General features: G+C 43.2%; 1 protein-coding gene across 1 annotated transcript in view; it reads right to left on the bottom strand.

Moving 5' to 3' along the window:
• CACNA1C (calcium channel, voltage-dependent, L type, alpha 1C subunit) overlaps window positions 1–27,120 on the bottom strand; it is a 629,866-nt gene that overhangs the window by 145,407 nt on the left and 457,339 nt on the right. The window contains 7 exon segments of the mRNA XM_015422869.1: window positions 5,799–5,858; window positions 10,246–10,375; window positions 13,230–13,362; window positions 22,604–22,673; window positions 22,781–22,901; window positions 24,286–24,400; window positions 26,377–26,497. Of these exon segments, the coding sequence (XP_015278355.1) occupies window positions 5,799–5,858; window positions 10,246–10,375; window positions 13,230–13,362; window positions 22,604–22,673; window positions 22,781–22,901; window positions 24,286–24,400; window positions 26,377–26,497 (750 nt within the window).

Here is a 27,120-nt window from a genome sequence, read left to right as displayed (position 1 = left end):
GATATAATATACAGAAAATGCAAAGAGCATGCTTAGTAACAGAGTGTAGGTGCTTTAGATTATTTTACAGACATTGGTTCTATTCTGTTTTAGTGGGTGCTTTTCCCATAAGCTCTTTCACTACTAAGATAATTTAACTGACCATAGTGTCTTCTTCGGCGGGACTGATGAGGCCCAAATTTCATAGAATCATAGAGTTGAAATGTACCTCCAGGGTCATTTAGTCCAACCCCCTGCACAATGCAGGAAATTTACAACTACCTCCCCTTCCCAGTGATCCCTGCTCTATGCCCAGAAGATGGCCCAAAAACCCAAAAGAACACCAACCTTCCAAGATCCCTGGCTAAATTGCTTCCTGATGCCAAAGTGGCGATTGGCATTTCACTGGGCATGTAAGAAAGGGCCATGTGAGAACTAATTTAACAGGGCCTTTTCAGTGGTGACACTATAATTGTTGAATTGCCTCCAGAGAGAGACTTATGATGTCCAGTTCCTTGTCGAGGTCCAGTTCCTTGTAGTGGAGGAAGGAAGAGGTGGCAAGGAGGGGAGCACATGAGCACAGCAAACAAGCTCTGTCTGTGCCCAGTGCCAACCGACCGCTGTTTAATTCAATTCATGATGTCTGAATGCAAGAGAAAGTCTTCTGGCATCCTTTGTACCACTGGATGCACTTTATTTGTAATACTGCACACTAGCGCTTTTAAATGTCTTATGAATTTTCTGTTTTTGTCTGTTTTAATCTTTTATGTAAGCCGCCCTGAGCCTGCTCCAGCAGGGAGGGTGGGGTATAAATCAAATCAGTCAATCAATCAAATTTAAATTTCACCAATGCTTTGAGTTGAACAATATTCTTACTGCTTTTTTATAATATGATTTTAATAGTATAATTGATTAAATAATCTAACTAGGTCTCTTAACATTTCTTTTTCCATCAGAAAATGGAACTCTGTATCTGCAGAAAAGTTATCTCTAGCATGATATTTACCAAGAATGGTATCAGAGATGGATCTGAATAAAAATGTGCAACCTCTTCAAGTTTGGAACACTAAGCAGCCACTGAGACACCTTATCTACATCGAAGCGATACTGAAAGTTCTCAGGGTTCTTTTAAATGTCACATTTTCCTTCAAGGAGCAATATCAAGTGGTAAGACTTCCAGCAACAGAGCCTTCTTTTAGTCACGTGGAGAAATGTACAGTAATCTTTTGCTCTAGTTCTTTGGCTGACTTTGGTTGTCATTAAATGATCTGCACTGCTTTTACTGAAGGGTAGTTAAGTCCCCTCCTTCATTCCTAGGTTATCAGCACATCACTTGACAGGACCAAGAAGCAGCCTCATGCCTCCCAGTTATTTATTTATTTAGAAAACTTCTATGCTGCCTCTCCAGAAAACCTGCAGATTTTGATTTTTGCATTTGTTTGGCAGACGGGGCAAAGCTAAATGACTTTTTTTTCCCTTTACAGCAGCAACAAAAAGAAAGCAATGTCTGACTGCTACAAGGAAAGCATTCCCTGCATGGCTCCTTACATGTAAATAAATACATCATATCTAAGGATTCTCTAGCACTTGCTGGGATTTGAAGAACCGACCACCTTTACTATATGCACACATTTCCTGCAACCAGCCCAGGTCAGGGTACTTTCAAGGCTAGAGAACCCAGTAGTTTCCAGTCAGTTCTATCCGTGGTATTTCTTTTAAAAAAATGTGCTGAAGCGAGTGGGTAATGAATTAAATTTATGTCACCAAAACCCCAAATGACATTAGGAAGAACTAACAATCCATCCATCAGGCAGAAATCAGAAAAGAAGTATAAACTCCACTCTTTGGAGCAGAATTTATACTAGGGGATATAACCGATTGTGGGAAGGGAGGGTTCTTGCCATAACAAAGGAAGTAAAGATGCCTCTTGGAACTTGCATTTTTGTATGGCAATCTTAAAGGGAAGGAGGAGAAACCATTGAAATCGGAATGGGGGGGCTCAGTTGAGTTTCAGTAAAGTAGAAGGTAATATATTTACTCTCGCTGAGGGAAACTGATGTGTAACCTGGTAGCAACTTTTCTACTAGGCCACTGAAACCACTGGAAAATCAATAACAATATTTGCATGTGTAGCATTCTGTGCAGTCACGGACACTCATTAATGCTCACCCAGTCCCTATGGGATAAACATGGTTGAAGAATGAAAGCATTTGGGGCTACTATGTTTCCTTTCTAGTTAACTGTGATTGTACTGTCAGTACCGACACAGTGATTCTGTTTATAGGACATAAAGGAGAGGACATAATGGAGAACAGTGTGCCCGTAGAACTTGAAAAGTGCCTAAGCCTGATCACCTCAGGGAGAATGATTCCCTGAATTTCCTGAACCTCAATTCATGCTTGTCCTTCATAGTTACACCTGTAATGTATTCACACAGAAGGCAAAATTGTTCCTAGAAAAATATCTATAAGGGATTTTACTTATATGTTTGGAAGTTGCTCCTGGTTCCACAGATGTTAAATGAAGTTTAAAATAGCCTTCTGTGAAAAGAATGCAATCACTAGTCTAAACAGATGTGTTCAAAAGAAACTGGAACACACTGGTTGCTGCCAGAATGGTTTTCTTTCTGATATGCTGTTTGTAAATTATGTTCAGATTTTATGCATGTATACATGCTAATGGGCTGCAGATGAGACTGTAGCTTGAACGGCAAATCCATGTTCATTATACCATAAGAACTGTGCCTTAGAAGCAGCAGAAAGACATATATTTGGGTGGTAACAACTGATCAGTGTATGTACGTACATATTTAAGGCCACCTTTCCCAAGAAAATCAGATGCTGAGACATCTGGTTAAATTATACATGGCAGTTTCTGAGTTATATTGTTTTATACTGTTGTTTTAAATTGTTTTTAAATTGTATTGTGTATTCTATTGAGAATGATGGAACCCGCCCTGAGCCTGCTTGTGGGGAGGGCGGGATACAAGACCAATAAAATTAAAAATAAATAAATAAATAAACAACTACCCTTGTAAGAAAGGGAAGGAGGAGAAAATGCTACTCTACCAAATGGGGGCTTATCCCTTGCATACAAGATGGAGAGAGTCCTTCTCTTTCTTCACTTTATTTGAGGAGGACATTACAGAGGCACAAAGCAATAGTTCTGGACACTCTTGTTGGCTGTCTCAGTCCCAGAGCAGTTTTTGCTCTTGGAAGGTGTTCTCCAATCCAGCGGCCAATTCACACATCACAGAGCACGTAGGTTCAATCTGCGTGTAACAATCGGACATGAGTTGTGGGTTCAATTCCCATATGCAGGGTACCTGACTTGGACCAGGACAGCAGTGCATGCAAAGAAGGGGCTGTGCCCCCCAATGCCATTTTATCAACCCCAAATGGCCCCAGAGGTGCTATTTGGACTGTTGGGTTGGGTTGAACTGGTCTATTGTCCTTTCTGACCTTAATCTAACCCTTGCTGTAGGTTTCAGTTGATGCCACATGGGCATTTGTTTCAGTGTTACATGAGAATGATGGTGGCAAAATAGGGTTAAAATTACACTGAAAGGGAGTGTATAACTGATGGCCACCTTTAAATGCTGCAACTTTAGAACTTTGAGAGTTAGCACTATTCAAGGAATACCGCATTGCCAGTTGCCCCAGTACTGACAGCTACAAAATTTTAGAACATCTCCCAGCTATTATCTCTCCACATAGTACTTAGGAGAAGTTTAGTAGAAAAGAAACTCCTCAATGAATGAATGAACTCTGTGCATAAAGCCAAAGTTATCCTTGGTTGTCAAAACTGTCCTTGGTTATCACTGTTTAAAACATCGAACTATTATTTTCAGAAAATACGTACCATGAAGATGAGCCTATTTTTTATTTTGTCTGATATCTAAAAGTTATAGCATGCTATCATGCAGCCACTTGGGCAGGATATTCCTTGGGGGAATCACACAAGTATAATTATGACTACAGGGGTAGGAAGAGAACATGGACTTTGGGGAGAATGTTGAGTTCTGGGTCCTGTAGAAAGCAGGCTCTACTGCTGAGCTCCTGCTCCTTACTTCGACCAGCGGGTACTAAAAATCTGAGCTGAAGAAGAGATGGTCTCATAAAGGGAGGGGCTAGCAGAAACAGCTGAAGAGCACTTTTCTCTAAGGTAAAAGGGTTCTATAAAAGTTTTTGCAAGGGTAAACATGATTGAAGTTACGGTGGGAAAGTGCGGGCCAGATAAGGGCTAAGTGCCCCTCCCCCTATGCCTCACTCTTCTTGAACCCATTTCTCCAAAAAGACGCTGCCTTTGGTGTTTTAGCACACATGTAATGGGAAGTTTGGCCTTCAGTAACCAGCACTGTAGACTAGCTAGATTCAAGTCCAGTAGCACCTTAGAGACCAATAAGAGTTTCCAGGTATGAGCTTTCTAGAGTCAGAGCTCCCTTCATCAGATCTGGCTCTCAAAAGCTCATACCCTGAAAATCTTGTTGGTCTATAAGGTGCTACAGGACTCCAGTCCAGCTGTTCTACTGTAGACCAACAAACTAGGGTTGCCAAGTCGTTTTTCTTCTGCGGTGGGGGGCTCCTGGACGGCGTCTTCAGCGCACGGGCGGGCGCGCGAAGCGCGCACATGCCACATGCACATCAGCCGGATGTGACGTGATGACGCCGGGCACACTGGGGGCGGGGCCACAGCCATTTGAGGGGAAAACAGAGTTTTCTGTTTTCCCCTCAAATGGCTGTGGCCCCGCCCCCAGCGTGCCCGGCGTCATCACGTCACCTCCAGCTGACGTGCACACCGGGGTGGGGTTTCCCCCGGGGCCCGATTCCGCGGCGGCGGACATCAGGCCTCCAAAGCGAGGGGAAATCCGCCCCCCGGGGGAACTTGGCAGCCCTACAACAAAGCTACCCTCTGAAACTAGCCCTGTAGGCTATTCCTCTGTCTTTCTATGATAACAATGAAAATCTCATGAGCCATCAAGCTGAACCGAATTTACCAGCCAAATATTGCAGCTTGTCAGGCACTTGGTAACTCCCCTGTTTTTGTCGTTCCAGGCATTAACAAATGGCTCCGGGCATTAACAAATTAACAAATGGATCAACCCCTTCTTGGGTCACTTTGATTGGCAGCATTCAGCTACACGTGCCAAGGGGGAAAAGGCCTGCTCCTACTTGGACTACAAAAGAACCGGACAAAACAGCGAGGACACCATATGAGCTGTGGAGAGGGGGGAAGGCTATCTGAGGTCTTTCTCTCTCTTTCTTCTGCAAGACCTCATATAACTAAATTCCAGCTAATTTGGGGCATGTTCTGCATAGCAAAGGCTCAGTGTAAAAATTAATTATTTTCAGGAGGTTTGCGTGGGGGTGAACACTGAGCTCTAAAGCTTATGTCCCTTGAGCTTCCTGTTTCCTCTGGTTTGATACTCTTGCATGTCAGGGAACTTAACAACTACAGAAACCAATGGGATTTTAATACCGAATCCAAATGATTTTTAAGGACAGTCACTACTGAGCTATAAAGAATACCCTGCCTATGGAGATAACATTGGGGGTTTCAAGTGGTGCAAAAGACAAAGAGAAAGTGAAAGAGACAAGTGCATTGCTCAGATTGGTTACCTTAAGAATAATTTCTAATGTAAAGATACTAGTGAAGACATAATCTGCATTGCCTAGGATCTGAAAAATAAGCACAATTGGGTTAGTGGTTACTCAGTGTGACTGAGACACATACAAGTGTGTGTGTTAGCGACAGACAGCAGCAGAGAACTAGTGAGCTCATGAGTGAGAAGAGAATGGAAGAGAAGATGGGGGCTTTACCTTCAGAGCAATTTCAATGGTGAAAATGACAGTAAAAAATATATCAAAATAAAAGAGGATCTGCAAAACAAAAGGGAATGGGGGGCAAAGTGAGGGAGACCTGTGAGTGATCACTGCAAGAGCAAGTCACAATTCAAAATCAAAAAGCATAGCTGTTTCATCTGGGAGGGAGAGGAGGAGGGTGTAGTGCGGGGAACTTTGCAACAACATTGAGGTGAAGGCAATGGTCAGGCTATGAGCAGCACATTTAAACAGCGTCTTTCTTCATTCACTATTGCATCCCACACATTTTCATGACAAGATAGTGTCTCCCTCTCAACCAAAAGACATTTTTCAGCATTGCCCAAATTAAACTCCAAATCCTCTTCCTAGTAGAAAATGTGCAGGTCTTTGTTCCATAACTGTCCCCTGTTCAAGTTTGTTGTATTTGTCTTTTGCAACAGGAGAAAAATCTGACTTCAAAAGATGTAACAGCAGCTGCTATTCAGTTGTGTCTTGTTATTACAGAGAACAAGAACAATCAACCTTAACCACAGTTTCCAACACAAAGCAGCCCAATAACCACTGAAAGGATTCTGTGTTGCTGTAAAGAGATAGCCAGGGATCCGTGCCTCTGTATTTTCTTCCCTTTAAGTAAAGCTGCAATCATAAGCATACTTGCTTAAAAGTCAGCCGATACAAATTGGTGGGACTTTCTTGCAAGTGAACATGGCTAGGATCAGGCTATGAGGACTCTAAATTTGTTCTACTGCTTCAGACCAACATAGCTGACCAACATAGCTGACCAGGAATTGTGCTGTTAACTGTAGCCAGTGTTTGGCTATACACAAATGAGATGCTGAAACAGCTCTGTGTTAGCGATCAAATCCTCTATTCCCTGAGCACTGTTAACTACACTGTTAGAAGTACAATTTGTGATTGTGTTCCTCTTGGCTTACCTCCACAGTTAGTTTGATTAAACCTCAGAGAGCTATAGTCTATAAGGGAAGAGCAGAAATCTCCTCCCTTCACAAAATGAAAAGCCAATTGGACAGAACATGTGTAAAGGTACATTAGAGAGCAATCATTAACCAAAGCAGGAACGAAGTCTGTATCACCCAATTGATCCTTCCTCCCAGCTTTAAGCTTTATGGTCCAAATTCAGTGCCAGTGCAATTAAAGATGACTGGGATGGACTTCTTAGCATGGTGCCAACTTAAGTCTGAAGGTACTTTATACAGCTCAGTGGAATGGCTCTTAATTATGCCATCTACATCAGATCAAAAGTTATCCTGTATTGCTCATTCACTGAAACTGACAACATGAATAATTTACACTGAACACAAAATTGTGTTGCCCGAAGCACTGACCAAATTAACCCTACAGATCACTCCTGTACAGGGTCACTGAAATTACCAGTACACTTCAAAGTAATTTGGGGATGGAAGCCAAGCAAAATGTGACAATTTGTGACTTCAACAATGCACATGGCATTTCCAAGGACAAGAAGCTTTCTAGTGAAACTTCATTTTAGTGTTCTATACTGTTGTAAGAAGTTTTGGTTTTGGTTTAGGAATCTGATAGTTCTATTGGTGGAACTCCATGGGCCACATTCAACAGTGATATCTAACAGCTGTGCCCATAACTAGAGATTGCAGAGAGACTAGTTTAACACTCTGGTTATGTTGGATTTGCAGCTGTTTTGCATCCCCAGAGCAGCATGAAGATGCCAAAGTGTTTGGGATGGCAATCTAGGCAAAAAACAGCTCAGAGCACGTCTTCCGCATGCAGCAAAGCAGGTGCCAAAACAACCACCTGCATCTATAGCCTGTTTAGCAGCAGGTCGCAAACCAGACGGCATGTTTATTCGTATTTAAATCATACTCTGTCAAATTACCATGGGGGAAAAAGCCATCCCAAACCGTGCATCTCAATTACACAGAACTTCTTGAACAACAAGGAATATAATACAGGGATGCCAGCTCAAGAGGAACTACAAAGGAACTCGGTACAAGTGCAACTCTGTAGCCCGGAGGTCTCAGTAAGGTAGAAAATCTTGCGTCTGAACTGTACCACTTTAGGATTCAGCTTGTGTGTGTGTGTGTGTGTGTGTGTGTGTGTGAGACAGAGAGTTGATCAACTAATCCTCCATATGAAAAATTTCTCCATATAGAAAACTAGCTTGTCAAGGGTTCTATGTCTTCAAGTAATTTTCATGAGGCAGTATCCCAGTGTCCTCCACTGTTTGCAGACTGAAACAGTAAAACTGAGACAGGTTGGTGGTGAAAAGTGCTGTAAAGTCACACCTGACTTAAGGTGACCCTCTAGGGGTTTCAAGGCAAGAGATGTTCAGAGGCGGTTTGCCATTGCCTGTTTCTGCATAGTAACCCTGTTCTTCCTTGGTGGCCTCCCATCCAAATACTAACCAGGGCCAACCCTGCTTAGCGGCCAAGATCTGATGAGATTGGGCTAGCCTGGGCCATCCAGGTCAGAGGCAGGTTACCACAGTGGAAATTAGGCCTAGAAGAGGCAGAACACATATTCTGGCTCTCAAGAGAGATACAGAGATTATGTCCCTACACTCTTCCTTGCTGAATTTTGAGGGGTTAATAACCATCATATGTAGAGTCGTACATGAAACTTCTTAAAAAATCTCTGGATAACTGCAGCCAGTATTTTTCTACCAACTCCTCAGGGAATGATGCTTTTGTACCACAACACCACAGTGCATTATGGGATACTATCATGAAATCAAGCTCATCAATGAAATTACATGCTGCAGTTTTGCTGAACTGTATCACTCCAGACTATAGCTGGGGGGAATTGTATGTTACAGTGCTGTCCCCCACACAAAGATCCATGCACATAGCTAACTATTGACCTACAACGTTAGTTTTCTAAGTGCAGTTTTTAACAGCGTGGATAATTTAATTCTCCCACTGTCACTCTGAAATGAACCTTATCATGTAATTCTCCTGTGTTGCTTTGCTCGTAAGAATAATACCAAACTGCAAGAAAATGATTAATTTATAAGTAGTATCTTTTCTCAAAGACGTTCTACAACAGAAAAGTCTTTTTATGTAAATACCGTGTTTTCCCGAAAATAAGACACTGTCTTAAATTTATTTTTTCTCAAGAAGACACACTAGGGCTTATACCACAAATGCATAGAAATCCTGCTAGGGCTTATTTTTGGGGTAGGTCTTATTTTCGGGGAAACAGGGTACTAAAGAACAGTAGCTCCAACGGAGAGATCCAAATATATGTCGATGCACATACAGAACTAATAGGCTTGCTGGCTTCCCATTCACTTCACAGGAGAAAATACCTCTGTACATGCCTGAATTCCATACAGCTGCCTCCTCCACTGAACAGTATTGGGCAGGCCACAAATGTAGGATGTGTGTGCAGTGAAACTACAGAGTCCATAAGAGCTTTCCATGAATGGCTACAGTGCCTCAAATGTCACATAACTGGATGTCTGTCTACTATTCACTAGGTAATTGTCTGGTTGCAGCAAGACCTCAAGAAGACTCCTGAAATCTACTAATACCACCGCAGCTTCTACGCGGTTTTTTGTTTTGTTTTTTTAAATTTACAAACTCATGCTGTGCTATCTGAATGTAGGGTGAAAAAAATGTGCTTTTCACAAAGCCAAAAAAGGAGAGTGCCCTAGATATTATAAGGTATGTTTTTCCAAGGAAAAAAAATGTTCTTCCTCAAGAGTTACATTTGTTATAAAAGACTGTGCAAACTTTTCAGGCTCTTTGAAGCAGATCCTTTAATGCTAAAAGAAGCTCAACTGACATGGATTCCAATCCTGCTGTTCGAAATTAACAAATTAGGCTTTTCGCAATCTCAGGTAAACTGTATTTCCGCCAGTGATTTGTTGACTATGACGAGAACCAAATTCTCCTCTTTTAGATAACTGTACGTTACATCCTGTTCATCTATCGTGCATATGTGAAACTGGGTATTTAGCATGGAACCTGGTTTCCTCAAAAGTTAAACAAACAATTTCTACCTCTTATCGCTTTAGAGAAAAGCTCAGTCTGTGTCCAGGCCTATGTTCTGTGGGCATGTCTACATTCCAGATTCAGACAGTCTTAAATAATTCCCATTTCCCAGGGAAAACAGAGAAACACACAACAGCTATCTGTATGTTATCCCCTTTCTCTTCTCTTGCCTTCTGCCATGCAAGCCTTCCTGAAATAAGTTCTGAATTTCAGAAGCAGAACAAAACGATACCAAGAAAATATGCAAAAAATCTACTTAAATTGCATAATTCAACCTGAGTGCACACAGGATTTGAGATGCCGACTTCCACAGCACTGGATGTTAAGTATATCTACACAGAAAGTTGTTTGGATTGACAGGGATAGGGCTGGTTGGGTTTCCCTAATCTGGCTGCTGAACTTTGTTCTGAATCAGCTTTGGAGGAGCAAGGGAGGGAGGGTGGGAGGCATACTTGATTCCTAACGGAGGAGTGACGGACAGGGTCCTCAGCTGCCAGAGAGATGCTGCTGAGCAAGATGAAAAAGAGGATCAGGTTGGTGAAAATGTTATTGTTAACGATGCGATGGCAGTGGACCCGAAACCTGCAAAGAGAAAGAGAGAAGGGAAAGACACAACCTTATCTATCAGACATTGCTGGAGAAAATCAAGACCATGCCATGTTCGACAGCTCTCTCAGTTTTCAGAGGCCTAATTCATGTTCTACCACCTCGGACTGCTCCATATAAACGAGTTCGCCACACACAGGAAACTTGCCATGTCAGGATAACGCTATGCAGTCAAGACAGTACTAGGTCTTTAACAGGAATGCTAGTCAGATCAGCTAAAGATCAGGCTGCCTAAAAACTATTTGGATCCATAAACCTGAGGTATTGGATCCACCAGCTCTGAAGAGGCTACTAGGAGCCAAAAGCCTAATCTTAACCAGATATTGATCCATCTATGACCACAGAATCAATAATGGATTCCTAAACCGTGCATCTCAATTAACCTACTCAGAACAAAAACTCAAATGTAGGTTATGAGTTGCAATGCACCAGAATTTTCTGGCATCCTAAACACATCAGATATGAGACCTCATCCTGTTTATATGGACAACTATGCTCTTTTTAGACAACCTTTTATTTGCTTAGTGTGTCAAATGCTGATAATCTATTTATTGGGTAAAATGGGGGAATGGTATTTTTAATAATATTTTATTTGATATTTAAATTGTATGTTATTATTCTCAACTTGGAAAATTTGTACAAGAAGAAAAGCAGATTACAAACTTTCAAAATAAATAAATGTTGATATGGTGGCCATGAAGACCTCACTCCTCAGCTCTAGAAGCCTGAGGTGCTTCAGCTTCCTGCCCAAGACCTACTCTGTCATCAGGGTAGGCAGTGCATCAACAGACTCCCCAATCAACCTCAAGTGCCGAGAATCAAGAACACACATTCAGTATGAAATGCACCTTAGATGGGATATGCTAAGCAGACTTATATCCTTCTCAGCCCATTGATTTCACTGCTGATAAGGGAAACATTAAAAAAAAATCACCACCCAGTGTACCTTCCCTATAATCGTCCTGAACAGAGTACCAGCTAATAAGTGGGTCCACATTGTCCCCCTTGCATTATCTAGCTAGGTCTCTCAAGATTGGCTTCTTCCAGAATGAAATCACGGATGATAGATGCATTTTTAAGTACCGACCTAGTAATAAAGAGGAGCAGACTAAGATTTGGTTGGTAGCTGAAATGACTCTGAAGTCTGAGAAGAGAATTGGAAGACAGAAAGGTTATTAATTATCAGTATCTTCTTTCCCACTAACTCACCATTGCCTGGTTTAAACATAATGGCTAAACTATTGGATTTTATCCTCAGGCTCACATATTCCCTCTCCATCTCGCTCTCTTCCTTTCATGCATTCTTAATTCCCTCCCAGGTTTCCTGGCCGCAGCAAGCCATACTTTGCAGTTACATCTCAACAGTCAAACAGTGGCTTGTTCTTGCCCTCTAAAATATAACTGAAAACAATATTTAATCATGGTTTCCAGTTAGGTTACATGTTTGAGTGCAACGGCAAACTAGAGTTTGCTGCAGAATGGAGGGAACTGGAACATGAGCAGAGAGGAGGGAGTGGGAGAAAGGAATGTATAAAATCAAGGTTCACTCATGTAATGCCAAACTTTGGTTTGGTGTTACATGCAGGTCAAGTCCATCTCTCTCATTCCTATGAATTATACCAAAGGAGAAAATAGTACCAAAACTGGAATATTTCAAAAGTGATTGGGACAGTACTCCTTTCCCTCATGCAAGTCAGGTTTTAGCCAGTACTACTAGTAAAGGTAAAGGTCCCCTTGCTCGAAAGCCAGTCGATGCGGTGCTCATCTCCGTTTCATAGCTGAAGAGCCAGCGCTGTCCAAAGACGTTTCCGTGGTCATGTGGCTGGCATGACTAAACACCAAGGCGCACAGAATGCTGTTACCTTCCCACCAAAATGGTACCTATTTATCTACTTGCAATTTCTTGCTTTCGAACTGTTAGGTTGGCAGGAGCTGGAACTAGAGACGGGAGCTCACTCCATCATGCGGCACCCGGGTCTTGAACTGCTGAACTACTGACCTTCCACAGCCTGTAGTTCAGTGTCTTAACCACTTGAGCCACCGCAGCTCCACTATTTTTTTAAAATCATACATTTATCCATTTCCCTAAAACTCTCATCTGTGGCACTTTTAAAACAGTATTCAGAACTTCTGTAGACCAGAAAAAATGCCTGCTTTATCAGGCAGTCTGCTCTTCTCTTTGTGGTGGACCATGTGCCAGCTGTTGAACTGATTATGGTATGGAGGCACCCAACAACTACAAAGTGGTGACCACATCAACCGCTGTTTTGTGTTGTTTTATTCTGGATGGGTGCAAAATGGTGACTGAGAACAGGAAAACTGCCTCCTAAGCCTAGAAATGGAGAAGAGACTGTGTTGGCCAGAATTCTTAATGTTTAAACTGGGAACTTAACATAGGATTTGCATTCTTCCTTTTGGTTTTAGTTTCTGGTATCTGGAATTTAATGTCTTGTATAATCACTATTTAAGTTGTGTGTGGCTTTCATTACCTCACTGATAGAGGTCAGGGAGATTACGCTGGCCCAAAATAATGCTTCCAGACCCTCCAGCAAAGATGCACCGGGGAGGTATTTTTCTTCACAGAGCACTGAACTGGCTTGCTATTTTTCTGTTTCCAAAAACTTTATAATCTTTATGGTTTAAAGTCTCCCAGATCAACGACAGTGGCATGAACCTCCCTACAGTAAAGGTTTTTCAGGTGGTCTGCGTGGAAGAAACTTCCCACTGAAGATAGGACATCACACAAAATGCATGTTTTCCATAAAAGCATGCCTTCTATTATTCTTTTCACGTCTGGAGAGCATGCAATGAAATAGCAACCTCAAAATACCTGTTGCTGGGGCTGAAGATGAAAAAAGCACTGGCGTCTGGCATTGGCACTGCTTTCTCTTTGAGGTGTAGTTCAGACATTGGACGTGGACGAGGGCCAACGGGCATCTCAGGCTCTTCTTCTTCTTCCTCTCCTGGAAACGATAACATAGAATCATAGAATGTTAGAGTTGGAAGGGACCTTGCCGGTCATCGAGTCCAACCTCCTGCACTCTGCAGGAGCAGAGCCGAAAGATAGCCCTATAACATGCCCGATAGCTGGTCATCCAGCCTCTGCTTGAAAATGCTTTTAATACTGTTAATCAAAAGCAGCTTTCTGGATTGCCTCATAGACTGGGTTAACTGTGATGTTAAGTATTCCATAGTGCAAATAATGAGAGAACAGTCCTTTTGTATTCCCTGCATTGGTCCCCAGTGTAGCTCAGAAATGGTGGCCATTCCCTCATGATGGGGAACAAAGACCACGTTTCAGCCGTTACGGCATGAAGAGAATGCTGCTGCATCCTGAATAGACATTAAAGAGTGTGCCTATCTCTGGTTATGTATATTTTCCCCTCTGTAAAAAGGCAAAGGTTCCCTTGCTCGAAAGCCAGTCGAGTCCGACTCTAGGGTTGTGGTGCTCATCTCTGTTTCAAAGCCGAAGAGCCAGCGCTGTCTGAAGACGTTTCCGTGGTCATGTGGCCGGCATGACTAAACACCAAGGCGCACGGAATGCTGTTACCCTCCCACCGAAGTGGTACCTATTTATCTACTTGCAATTTCTTGCTTTCGAACTGCTAGGTTGGCAGGAGCTGGAACTAGAGATGGGAGCTCCCTCCGTCATGCGGCACCCGGGTCTTGAACTGCTGGACTACTGACCATCCACAGCCTGCAGTTCAGCATCTTAACCACTTGAGCCACCGCAGCTCCTTGTTTTCCCTCTGTACGCTCGTGTAATTAACAGTGGGCGCTGCTATTTGTAGCCAAGTTACAGAATGGGGTCTGATCATAGATCCTGAGTGTGATAGATAGTTTGGTTGTGACAAAGAGAAAGGAAACACGGCATAACATACAGGTTTTAAAACCACATATAACAACTAACATCACCCCACCCCCCAGGCTTGAGAGCTGATTCATATCCACAATACTGAACACTGACTCCACACACCAACAAGAAAGATCTAAGAAATTTCCTGAATGGTAAGAGTTAATCAAATGGAGCTCAGTTCAAAGGAAGGATTGGAGCAAGTTCCAAGGCACCACCACCGAGAAGGCACGGTTTCTAGTAACTCCTCTCCAACCCCACAAGTACCTTACGTTGGCCTCACTGTTCGCTGATGATGATGGGGAGGAAGTGATATGGATGCTTCTTCATATACTTTGAGCCAGTCTCTTTAGGCTTTACTATTTACTGGCTTTACTGTTCAAGGTGGGAGCTGAAAAATCTATGCAGAAGATCCCCTGACAAAGTTCACAGTGAAACTGGGATCCACAAGAGCTAAATAAATTTTCTACCTTGCACCTTGTTTTTTTTGTCTTTCCTGCTCACTAACACTAAATAGGAACTAACGCGGCCATATATTTTCCTGATTACCCTGGGATGGACACCAGTAATTCATTCACTGCTTAACTGCCACATGTTGGAACAATTGCTGTTTCCAAACACTCTTCAGAGGCAGCCCCACAGAGTGCACATTACAGTAATCTAATCTCAAGGCCACTAGGGCAATTGTTTCAGCAGTCCTCGTCCTACAGGAGGGACTGCAGCTGGCACACCAAAATGACGTGGCCGAAAAGACTCCTGCCTGCAGATGCCACCTGAGCATTCTGAAACAGAGCTGGGACCGGAAGAACCCCCAGACAGCAGAGGGATTAATTCAGGGGAACTGAGACCTTATTTGGTACAAGCCAGCATGGTGTAGTGCTTGGAGTGTTGGACTAGAACTTGGAGTGTCTGGACTACGCTTGAATCCCCACTCTGCTGTGAAAGCTTGCTGGGTGACTGACCTTGGGCCAGTTACACACTCTTGGCCTAACCTGCCTCACAGGGTTGTTGTGAGGATAAAATATAGAAGGGGAGAATGTTTTAAGCCACTTTGGGTCCCCACTGGGGAGCAAAGTGGGACATAAATGAAATAATGCCCCACCCCAGTCAACCAGATTGCCTCCCCTCAAAAGCTACCTTTTACCTGGACGGAGTGAAAGACAGTGTAATAATAATAATAATAATAATAATAATAATAATAATCCTATGGCAGTGTGTGTAGTATAGCCAGGCGATCCAAAGATTGTCTAGCAGCCAGAAGTTCTAGCTCTTTAGTGTTATGCATCACTAGGTGGCAAGCTAGACTTTTTAAGGCCAGAGACATTTCAGAGGTGATTTGCCATTCCCTGCCTCTGCGTCACGACCCTGGTACTCCTTGGAGGTCGCCCTTCCAAATACTAGCCAAGGCCGACCTTGCTTAGCTTCTGAGATCTGACAGGATTGGGCTAGCCTGGGCTATCCAGGTCAGGGCAAAGGCAGTGTAATTACAGTTGATGGATCCTGAGGAGAAAAAGTCACTGATTCAATAACTCCCTACCTATGAGCCTCTATGAATGTAGAGCATCTGGCTGGCCACTGCAAGACACAGAGTGTTGGGAAAGTTCTACCTTTCCCTGTACTATGTTGCTTGGACTGTAAGCTTTGGTCATGTGGACCAGAATGTCATCCAAGCACCTTGCTGTCGTACATCTGTTCTCTGATGGCAGCAGGATTTAGCTGGATTGTGTGGCAAAGTCGCCCCTTAGAAAGAGCAGAGAAAGGGCAAGTGGGCAGACAGCCTGTGGTTTCTTCCATTTCTGTGATTCAGGCACCCGGAACAAGAGAACACCTGTCCTGGAGTATTTTCCTCCCTAGACAAATTAATACCACAAGCATTCCCCAAGGATGGCCGCTTTTTCCTAACAAGAGACTGAAATAAATTATTGGAACTGTTGCTGTTTTAGAATTCAGGAGAGACAGAATTAAAGGTGATAGACAAAACTAAAACTCTTGAACCAAGTTCTTAAGAAAGAGAGCTTCAGGCGCTGTGGAGATCTGTGACTACCCCTCAAAGAAGAAATGCCAAGAAGGGGTCTTGGATGGCCTGTGGGGATACAGAGAAGGTTTGAAAGAACACTTTGAGGATTTCAGACACCTGCAAAAGTTTAATGTGACTTTGGGCACAGACCAACAATAATGTATTTAAGGAAAACACAGTCCTCAGATGCCATTTGGATAATTAAACAGAAAAGCTACAAGATGATCCAAAAATGGTTATATCTTATAGACTGTGGTGTCCTGCCAATAATCCTCAAAACAAGCTTTGTTGGACTGTCTCCTTAATGCCATAGTGACTACATGTTCACCCTTTGTCTATTTTCCTTTACAGGAAGTTTAAAAAATTTTTTAGATGCTCCAGCTCATTCCTGAATCAAGAATTCATTAACTGCAAGGATTGCCCAAAAAGAAGAAAAGCAGCCCTCCCTGCAATGAGATGGACCTCTCCTCCTACCTCCTTTCACCTAAGGAAATCAGCTCAAAGTAATCTCAGGAGGTATTTGCCAAATGTTCAGGCTCAGCCATTTGAGAGCACTCTTTTCATTTGTGCACTACAGTGGGGTCTAGGTCAATTCTCCCTAGAAGTGAAAATGGCTATTATACTATGGCCACATTATAAGAAGACAAGACTCTCCGGAAAAGACAATAATGGTAGGAAAAGCCGAAGGCAGTAGAAGAAGAAGACCCAACATGAGATGTATTGACTCAATAAAGAAACCCACAGCCTTTAGTTTGCAAGATCTGTGCTTGAGCTAGACTCTTTGCTCTTGATGAATGCATCACTACCATCATCATCATCATCACTTTCCTGCTGCAGATCCTGTTGCACCTGCCCGTTTTAGAGGCTGGCACAGGAGAAGAGAGGGCAGGGTAGAGAGTTGTTATAATAAGCCCCTGGAGAGCACTGGCGTCTGAAGGCAGCAAAAGAAGTTTAATGAGAAAACTGGGCCAGGATGAGCTTATAAAATACTAAGTGATGCCAATGATGGATCTGAGTCATGCAGGTGGCGGTGGGTAATACTGGACTTCAGTAGAAGAAACCGACCAGTTAGCAGCAGCCAGCATGCAGAGCTCGCCCATGGCTGCCATGGAGAGATGAAGGCAGTTAGTAAAATAATTGTCTGCACTGCCTGTGGATTCGAAGTGGTGAATCCAGATATGGGTGATGCTATGGAACTAAATGTCAGAGCTGGCAGATTAGGGGCAAGCAAATAATGGCCACGCAGGTAGTTGAGGCAAACAAGCAGTCAAGCAGGTAAGTGGACACGGGCAGTATGTGAGGGGCTCCGTATAGCTGTATAGCTCAGCAGTGAATTGCTCAGACTAAGAAGCCAGACCAAAATCAGAAGCTCCAGCAGACCAGATGGAGCCCCATTGCTACTTTGCATCATCTGAGCTGGTAGCTGTGATCAGTGTTCCCTCTAAGCTGAGTTAGTGTGAGCTAGCTCACAGGTTTTTAGCCTCCAGCTCACACATTTTTGTCTTGGCTCAGGAAGGAGGGCTCCAGAGCAAACTAATTTAGGCAGTAGCCAAGTTGCTTGCTCACAACTTTAATGCCAGCAGCTCACAAAGTAGAATTTTTGCTCCCAAGGTTCTACAGCTTACAGGGAACATTGGATACCACTTGCTGCCCATCTTGTCCCCTCAGATTTTTAAAACTTTTATTTATCATCTTTACAGTAAATCTGATATGGGCAATTAAATGATTCTGCAAATAAAACCAACCCTTCCAACAAAAATAAATAAAACAGAGTTTAAAAGCCAAGAATTTAAGTTCTCCCTTTCATTTAATGACTTCTCAAAGATGCAGCCTTAGAAGTTAAAAAGGGCAAAATTTATTAGAATAAACCCTCTGTGTTGCACTTTCTGGCCATCTTCAGTGGAGGCCCTGAAATGCACCAGAACACAACAGGGCAATCGTAAATAGAGTTATGCACCTAGCCCCACTGACTTCCACTGAATTAGAAGGCTGTAGGATTGCAGTCCATGTCACCAGCTCTGTCTTCTGGCAAGTTATCACAGCACAGCAGGGAGAGTTTCAAGAGCCCTGGAGACTAGGCCCTATGAAGAAAGGCCGAGAGACTTGGGAATGTTCAGTCTGGAGAAGAGGAGGTGGAGGGGGGACCATGATTGCTCTCTTTAAGTATTTGAAGGGCTGTCACTTAGAAGAGGGCAGGGAGCTGTTCCTGTTGGCAACAGAGGAGAGGACTCATGATAATGGGTTTAAATTAAGGGCGGGAAGGTACTGGCTGGATATTAGGAAAAACGTTTTTACAGTAAGAGTTGTTCAGCCGCCTACGGAGGTGGTGAGCTCCCCCTCACGGAATCAGCCGCCTACGGAGGTGGTGAGCTCCCCCTCACTGGCAGTCTTTAAGCAGTGTCTGGACAAACACTTGCCAGGGATACTGTGTAGGCTGACCCTGCATTGAGCAGGGGGTTTACTACTAGATGGCCTGTACGGCCCCTTCCAAACTATATGATTCTATGATTTTATGTCATCTTACCCTATAAAATCCAAACACCCAGGACTAAACCAGGGGAGGCAAGTAGAGTGAGCAGATGTCTATTTGGTTTCAGAACTGAGAACAGAGGCTGAGCAAGATCTTCCCAAGACAAGTTTAGATGAGAAATCCTATCCAAGAGCTGGTTCATATCATGAATGGACAGATCCGAACTTATAGAAACTAAAAGATAATTGAAGAAAGAAGATACAGCGAAGACGGAAGAAGAAAAACGTGTTGTAATGTTCTTGCTGAGGGAACATTGGTCTTAAAAGATGCCTGGGGGGGGAGTAAAGCGTGGTGATGCTAAATTTTTCTTAAGGGCTGTAATTATTGTATTATAGCTTTGGAACTACTCTCTGTTCAGTCAGATAAGCAGGTTTTGTCAACAGAAGCGATGATTGGCAGGCACTCTTCATGTTTGAAAGCAAATGTATAAGAGTAATAACTATGTTTTAAGCATTGTATAACCTCCATTCTTGGGTTTTTAGTTAGGTTTTCTTTACTTTTTCCTATAGATTGTAGATTTTTCCCTCCCCAATTTCTGTTGTAGTTTTATAGAAATGCAAATAAAAAATTCCCCCCTTTGGGGATGGGGGGGGGGGCTTAAAAAAAAGAAAGAGAAATCCTATCCAAGAGCCAGGGGCATTCCCACCACAAAGTATCCTTGGCGCTGGAAAGTGCTGTCAAGTCTCAGCTGACTTATGGCAACCCTGTAGGCTTTTCAAGGCAAAAGACAAACAGAGGTGGTTTGCCATTGCCTGCTTCTGTGTAGCAACCCTGGGCTTTCTTGGTGGTCTCCCAACTAAGTACTAACCAGGACTGACCTTGTCTAGCTTCCAAGAACTGGTGCGACCAGGCTAGCCTGGATTTTAATCAAGGACTACCTGGCAATAATTACTGCTTTTCTAAGGCAGTAATTGTTGCTAACCAGTAATTGTTGCTGACCACTGACCAGTAATTATTGCTAACCACTGAACAGACAACCCTAGATGAGGCTCTCACAGAAATCGGACACACAGCCAATGATTTGTATTCATGGCCCCAACAGGCTGGCTTAAGTGTGCGTAGTCCCCTCCTTTGTGGTTGAGAAGCAGTACTTTCCCCAGCCCAGCCAGAGGGGACTGCACCACTTTCCCCACTTCTCCCAATGTGTTTAAAGAGGAGAATCACCCCTGCCCCCCAGTAGCAGATAAGAACAACACAAACAATTTTCAGAGACTGGTTGAGTGTGAAGGCTTTCTGAAAGGCAGACTGATGGCACCTGAGGGAAGATCTTTAGCAATAAGTGGTTTAGCCTCAAGTGTGTGTGGGGGGGGGGAGCCTGGAACAACTGAGGCAAGATGAGAAATGATGACATCCAGAGCAACCTGTCTATAAGAAAAGGCTGGCGGAGCAAAAGCCACCTGCAGGCAGAGACAGCATACAAGGAGAGGTCTAAAGTCAGCTATTGCTCCAGATGGACAGGATGAGAACACATTGCCGATGCTCACAGTATGGCAAGCTTGGGTTGCTAATTAGGACAAAGAGCTTCTCATGTTCAGTGATCACCGGGCAGCTCCTAAGCAGACAGGAATAAATGGGAAGTGACTGGGGGAAAGTATATGCAAATGTACAGGGCAAACACCCAGAAGTTCCTCAGAAGCAAAAGTCTTGGGGACAAACTGCACATCACACTGTCACTTCGCTTGGTGGCACTGGCAGGCTGACAGGCTGTGCTGAGGAAAACTAGACCAGGAGACCCTAACCCTTTCCCCAGGCCACTTTTCAAATTAAAATGCCCCCGTGGGAGAAAAGATACACTCTATATCTTTCTTCTTTTAACAGAAAAGGCAGCTGGGGGAATTCTGAGCTGAAAAAAATGTCCAGAGGAGAAGGACTTTAACAGCGTTCTTGGTTTTTTCCTGCTCTCGCTGTGAATCGGCTAAGGCTACTTTTGTTTTTTTAGAAATGGGCAAAAAATAACATGGGACTCCGCAGTTGGCCTTTCAACACTCACCTTGCATGCAGAGGCAAACTTAGAAGGTGTTTCAGATACTGTTCATCTTTTCTATAGCACTTTTACAGGCAAAGGTACTTTACAATCCTAATATGATTCATCCTTATATGATTACTTATTCATCTTTGGACTCTTTCCAGTTTCAGAGATGGGAAACCAATGCAGAGAGGTAGTCCTTACTCTGAAGCCAACCAGTGTGTTCATTACTGAATAGGAAGTTGCTTCCAGGCCACTAGAGTACCCTGGCTCACAACTCTCCTGGATGCATGATGGCCATGGCTACAATGGTGCAGCACACTATAGGCAGCACCACATGAGATGTCTTCAAGAATGCTAAAAGCCAAACCCTATGAGCGGTGGCAGGCATATACAACTCACTACAGGCTGGGCATCACTATGTGCACAGTGGTTCAAATGGTCTTCCCACGGCCACCACAAGTCCAACTGTCTCATAAATAGACCCTTAGTTGTCAAGGTTCTTTCAACAGAATGAAAGCGGACACTGTCTGCCACAGAGGGGGCAGTCTCAGCTCACTAAGGAAGAATCCTGTACACTCACACCCAAAACTTTGAAAAATATTTACTGTCTTTAAGGAGCGATCACATACTTTCTGAGAACTGCAGCCAATAATCAAAAGGAGCTGTCTAATTTTACTCTTGGCAGATATCTAGAATAATGAGTAGCCTTAGAGGAGAGCAAATGCCCATGCTTTGAGCATGTTCTATCTTGCCTTTATGAAAGTAAGATACAAGTACAGAATTCTTCAGAATCTCAGCTTTAATCTGAATGCGAAAAAGCATCTTTTTAGCCCCAGTGGCTGGAAGCATGTCCAAAACTAGAGGTGGGCTGAGGGATGGTTTCGGGGGTCAGAGAATAAGGCTCCAATGCTCTAGATAGCTCCTTGCCCTTTCCTGTGGCTAGCAGAGACATTATGTACTTTATACAGGCTAAACAGATGAATGTATATCTCCTTAACGTAAATGATTTACTCAGTCATCAGAATTTGAGATACCATAATAACCAAAAATTTGAGATACCATGGCTCTGGTCACACGGGCAGGAAACTGGGGGGGGGGGAGCGTGGCTGTTTGCCCCAGGGCAAACTAACGCGCAGTTAAGCGATCAGACCTCCTGTGGAGGTCTTGTGGAGGTACCGTGGAGGTTCCGTGGGTAGGGAGAGTGCCGATTACAGGACACACCTGCGCGCAACAAAGAAGCGCGCGGTGTGGCAAACTGGTTTTCTTTTTTAGTGTACACGACGATTGCGCATGCTCCGTTGGGTGCGTGTGCGCATCCACGGAGACTTGGGGGGGGACCTTTTTCGCAAGGGGACACGGGCAGGCGCCGGATGCCACCGGAAACGCGATCAGACGCCCACCCTTGCCCCGCGGTTTCCGGAAACTAGTACCTCTGAGGTACTAGTTTTTTGCTGCGGGTTTTCGGCGGGAAGCCTCGGTTGTGCCACGGAAGCGCTACGCTTCCCAGATGTGCTGGTGAGATCGCGGCTGGAAAATCCACCTGTCTTCCATCTCTCTTGCGTGGCTAATGTTCCGTGTGACCGCAGCCCATAATAACCATATATCAAATGCAATTTCTATTGGGTTAAAAATCCCAATATTAGTTAGAGTTCTGCCAAAAACATTTCTGATATAACTACAAAGATCATTTTACTTTCCATGAGAATATTACTAGCCTATGACTTTTATCAGTTGACACGGATCTCGCTGTGATGCACCAGTAACCACCTTATATATCTCAAACTCAGCCTCTTGTGCTGATGGGGGAAATGATGGAAGCGAAGACAGTGAGTTACCTGGCGTTTCTGTGGTAGGATAGGGATTCTTTTCTTCATTTTCATTAGGCTGATATTCATCTACATTGCTCTGACAGAAAGAAAGGGAAACATGATAGTGCATTCGTTACTTCATTGATTCATTCATTCACAAATATGATCAGTTTGAGAGAAGCTGAATGGGAGCAAGCAGCAGACCTTGTTAGAAGGCGGAGACTCTCCATCAGCAGTGATCGATTTCAGCTCAATTTTCTCCTCCTTCGTCTCCCCCTCTACAGCTGGCTTCTCAGGCTCCTGTTTCTTTTCAGGACTAGCCGTCCTAATAATTCAACAGATGGGGGGGGGGAGCAAATGTTAATGGAATACAAAATAGTGCTTTCCACTGCAAAGAGTATATCACCCACCCTGTCAACAAAGACCTGGTGTTCTTGGAGCAGCACAGCTGCCACCTACCTTCTCTAAACTCTACTCAACCCCAATGCTCCCTCTAAGCTGTGGAGTCTTGTGAGCAGAAATTCTACTTTGTGAGCTACTGGCATTAAAGTTGTGAGTGAGTGATTCTTCTTGAGCTAAGACAAAAACTTGTGAGCCGGAGGCTAAAGAACTGTGAGCTAGCTCACACTAACTCAGCTTAGAGGGAACACTGCTCAGCCCCCCCCCTTGCCTTGGTTCACAAAAATGGCAACACATTTTTGTCTGCATCATGCTCATAAAACATCTTGCAAAATGATAAGAATGTCAGCTAAGAACTCTGCTAAGTACTAGTGTCTAAAAAGGGATTTCTTTGTTTCTCCATTTAGGCCATCTGTTTAACAATTTCATTTCAATTGCTATGCCGTCCTCCTCTCTGGGTACTCTTCAGCAATAGCTGGGCCGGCTGAGCTAAGTGGCACACTTTAAACTATATAATGCTCTAAAAGCTCAGCTTGCTTCCTGGAGAATCTGATCTCCCCAGTGCTCCCAGTTCCATCCAAGGCTGATTTTTTAACACAGTAACTCCCTTGCACCATCATTTTATGTTTATATATTCTGGGTGCTTTTCTGTTTGCTAGAGAATTTAGGGGGATCTGAAGGCTTAACCATTCTTAGCAACCCAAAGAAGGTTGGGGACACACACACACAAGTAAAACCAGTAAGGTGAAAGAGTATGTCACAGAAAATTCCTGAATATAGTATTGTTTGGAGACATAGTTCCTCTGTATATGTTTCACCAGAAGGAAAGGGAATGTACCTGTTTAACCGCTGAGCAAATTGATGATAGATCACTTAAATGAAATGGGAATTTTCTGCTAGGTACCATTCCATCTGATTTTCTTTGTCTTTAATGATTTTTGCGTATTCTTATGCCAACAGCTGAAGGCCCAATAGTGAATACTTTCCAAACCATTTTGGGATACACACACAGGCTCTAATTTGGGGGGCTGAGGGCACTTTTTCAGCAGTTCTGATTTTTATACTCCAAGTATAGGAACTGCTTCAGCCTTATGCTAAGTACTAGCTAGTGTACATGGCTGACTACAAGCAATGTTGGCTGTGCTATCTGATCCTCTGAGGACAATAAAATATTTCCTTTGGGACACTTCCCTATGATTCAAGATGGGGATGACAACACCAGTAAGAAACTGCCATTTGAACATACTCTTCCTATCTAGAGCCAACCCATTAAAACTTTTTTTTTGTATACCAAATGACAAACAGTTTACCTAGCTAGTTTTTTCCTTTCTTTTTCCTCTTCCTCTTCTTTTTGGGCAGATGTCAGGCTCTCAGCATCAGCAACATTGTCCACAGTACTGGCCAAAAAGACATTCAGCAGTATGTCTGGTTACATGTGCCATTAAAAAAAATAGGCACTGGATAGGACGAGGGCACTAAGAAAGTTCTAAGTATTTTTGGTATGCATCTCTGAGAAAGGGACTCTGTTTTCTTGTGTGACCCTTTCCATTCACAAAGATCTGCTGGGGACCGACTGCTTAGAGTCCTCTCTTTTCAAGGGGTAAAGGTTTATTCAACAATGGAGCTGAGATTTTTCAGTTTTGATTCCAGTGTTAGGGAACAATTTACCTAAGGAAAGAGCACAGGCTGTAAAAAAGATTAGATTTACCGTGGAAAATAGTGATATAACATATGGAGCTGTGTTCAGTAGAAGTATACAAGTGCTTAAGCACTGAGCCCATTGAATTTTGGCTCCTCCTCTGTGGCCCACTAATAAAGCCTTAGCATGTTTAGTAAATGTCAGTTTAAATAAATTGCAAATAGAAATTAAACTGCTCTGCACTGGGATCAGGGACACAAAGTACATCATTCTAGGACCAGAAGGTCAGCAAAGCAGGCTATTTTCTTACAGCCCCTATTTCAAGGGCAGGCATGTAAAAGACAGGCATTCTAAGCTGATGTGGATTCCCCCCCCCCCTTAATTTCCTGTCCTTCACATAAGAGCCGGTACCATTCATTTTTAAGTAATGGTCACAGTGACATCAGATACCAAGTCTGGGGGATCTAAATTAGGAGGAAAGGTCAGAGCAGTCTGATTAATAAAAATACAAATTCTAAGTCTGGGCACATGATCTGCAGACTGAAAGGGCTGCTGGGTTTACACTTGTGCTTCATTCAAGCCTTTGTTTTCACAGATAAGTACATGTATGATAAAGAGAGAGTCTACCCATGTGCAGATCTGGCTACATGCAATATTAATACAGAAGGAGGAATTCAGCATCCCTGGGTTATTTTTAAGCACATGTATGAAAATACCTGCTCATATTTATCACTCTGTTAGCCAGGCTCACCTGCCACTGAGCAAGTAGTTGAACCGAGGTGCTCTAAAACATCATGAGCTTAATTCTGGTCATTCTGCCTGAATGCTTTCAGCACAACAGCACTGGAGCAGAGTGGCTAAGAAACTGAGTTCTGACCCACAAAATCTCTGCTTAAAATCTTGCTCCTGCCTTGGACTCAGCCGGTGGCAAGCTCCCCTCTCTCAGAATCTGCCTCCCTTTCTGCACGATGAAAATAATAATACTGATCTGTCTTTGGCTAGAGATAGATGATTGTAGTCGAAGGCAACCTGAAATAGAGATCATGGCTTGCTATGTATATTCGCCCCACTTCCCTGCCTGGCCAACACACCTTCACATATTTTCAGAAAAATTGTTTGGCCACTGATGACTGCAAGACAAAAGATTTATTCTCTACCTAAAACTTCTTATGATTTAAATTATCTTTAATCAACTGAGCATTGTTATGTATCTTAGATTTTAAGTCCCCAAACATAACATTTTTAATACAGGGAGTCGTGGGAGCTGTGTAAATCACACTTCCACAAACCAGCTGTTTAAGAAAAGGGAGGAAAGGTAGAAAAGAGCAAGAGTCCAGTAGCACCTTAAAGACTTACAAAATCTGTGGCAGGGTAGGAGCTTTCGTGAGTCCCTGCTCACGTCTTCAGATATGTTGGCACCTTTTAATGCTGGAGTGTTTTATATGGTTTTAGGACTATTTAAATTGCTTACTCGTGTGTTTTTTAATTCTTTTATGCAAGCTGCCTTGAGCTGGCCTCAGCTGGGAGGGTGGGGTATAAATCTGATAATAAAAATAATAAATAAATAAATATCTGAAGATATTCTTCAGGTATCTGAAGAAGTGAGCAGTGACTCATGAAAGCTCATCCCCTGCCACATAGTTTGTTAGTCTTTAAGGTGCTGCCGGACTCTTGCTATTTTCTACTGCTACAGACAGACTAACACGGCTACCCATCTTGATTTATCTCCATTTGAAAAAAGACAGATGGCATTAAAGGATACAGTTTCCACAGATGAAGAGGATGATGAAGTAAATACAGACCAACATTCCTGGAAAAGAGGGGCCGCCATAAGCCATGATTCCATCATACATCACCGAATTCCAGTCCTCCCCAGTCAGGATCTAAATGATATATTCCCACCAATAGGGGGGACACAGTGTTAGATGGCACGGAGAAAACCTGCAAAACAACCCTGTTCCAAAAGAGAAACACTGTCCTGATCTATCCTGAAGGAACCCTTCCAAACACTTAAGGGTGTTTCTACACGTGACAGTAATAGTGTCTTTTATAGTCTCCTCTCGTGGCAATTTAGCATTTCACAAGCTAAAATCTCACTTTAAATTTGACTGTGGACCCCACCGAAAGGTAGAGTTTAACTTCAATAGGCTCTTTCAGTCACTTGTGAATGATCACTGGGACTGACACATTTAGCACCATTACTGCACTTGAAGCATCCGCACACTCGCTTCACGAGGGCAACCTGAAAGATGATGGGGACGAGAACCAAGAATGGAAAATGCTGCAGTGTGAATATTCATCATGCAGGTGTTTGTGACATCCCCAGTGAAAAGTGTGATGTTCAAATAGCAACTTCTGCCTCAACCGTGAAGACGTCTGAAGAGTGGTGGATAGATGTATCTATGCTGAAAACAACCAGGCTGGGAAAATGTGTGTTCTGAGCGAAAGTACAAATCTCACAGCAATTTCAAGCTCTGTAGTTGCTTTATATTAGGCAATCAACTGA

Source organism: Gekko japonicus, unplaced genomic scaffold (assembly GCF_001447785.1).
Source record: "Gekko japonicus isolate JY-2015 unplaced genomic scaffold, Gekko_japonicus_V1.1 scaffold34, whole genome shotgun sequence".
Lineage (NCBI taxonomy): Eukaryota > Metazoa > Chordata > Lepidosauria > Squamata > Gekkonidae > Gekko > Gekko japonicus.
Note: the sequence above shows the minus strand (reverse complement) of the source record. Positions and strands in the feature narration are given on the sequence as shown.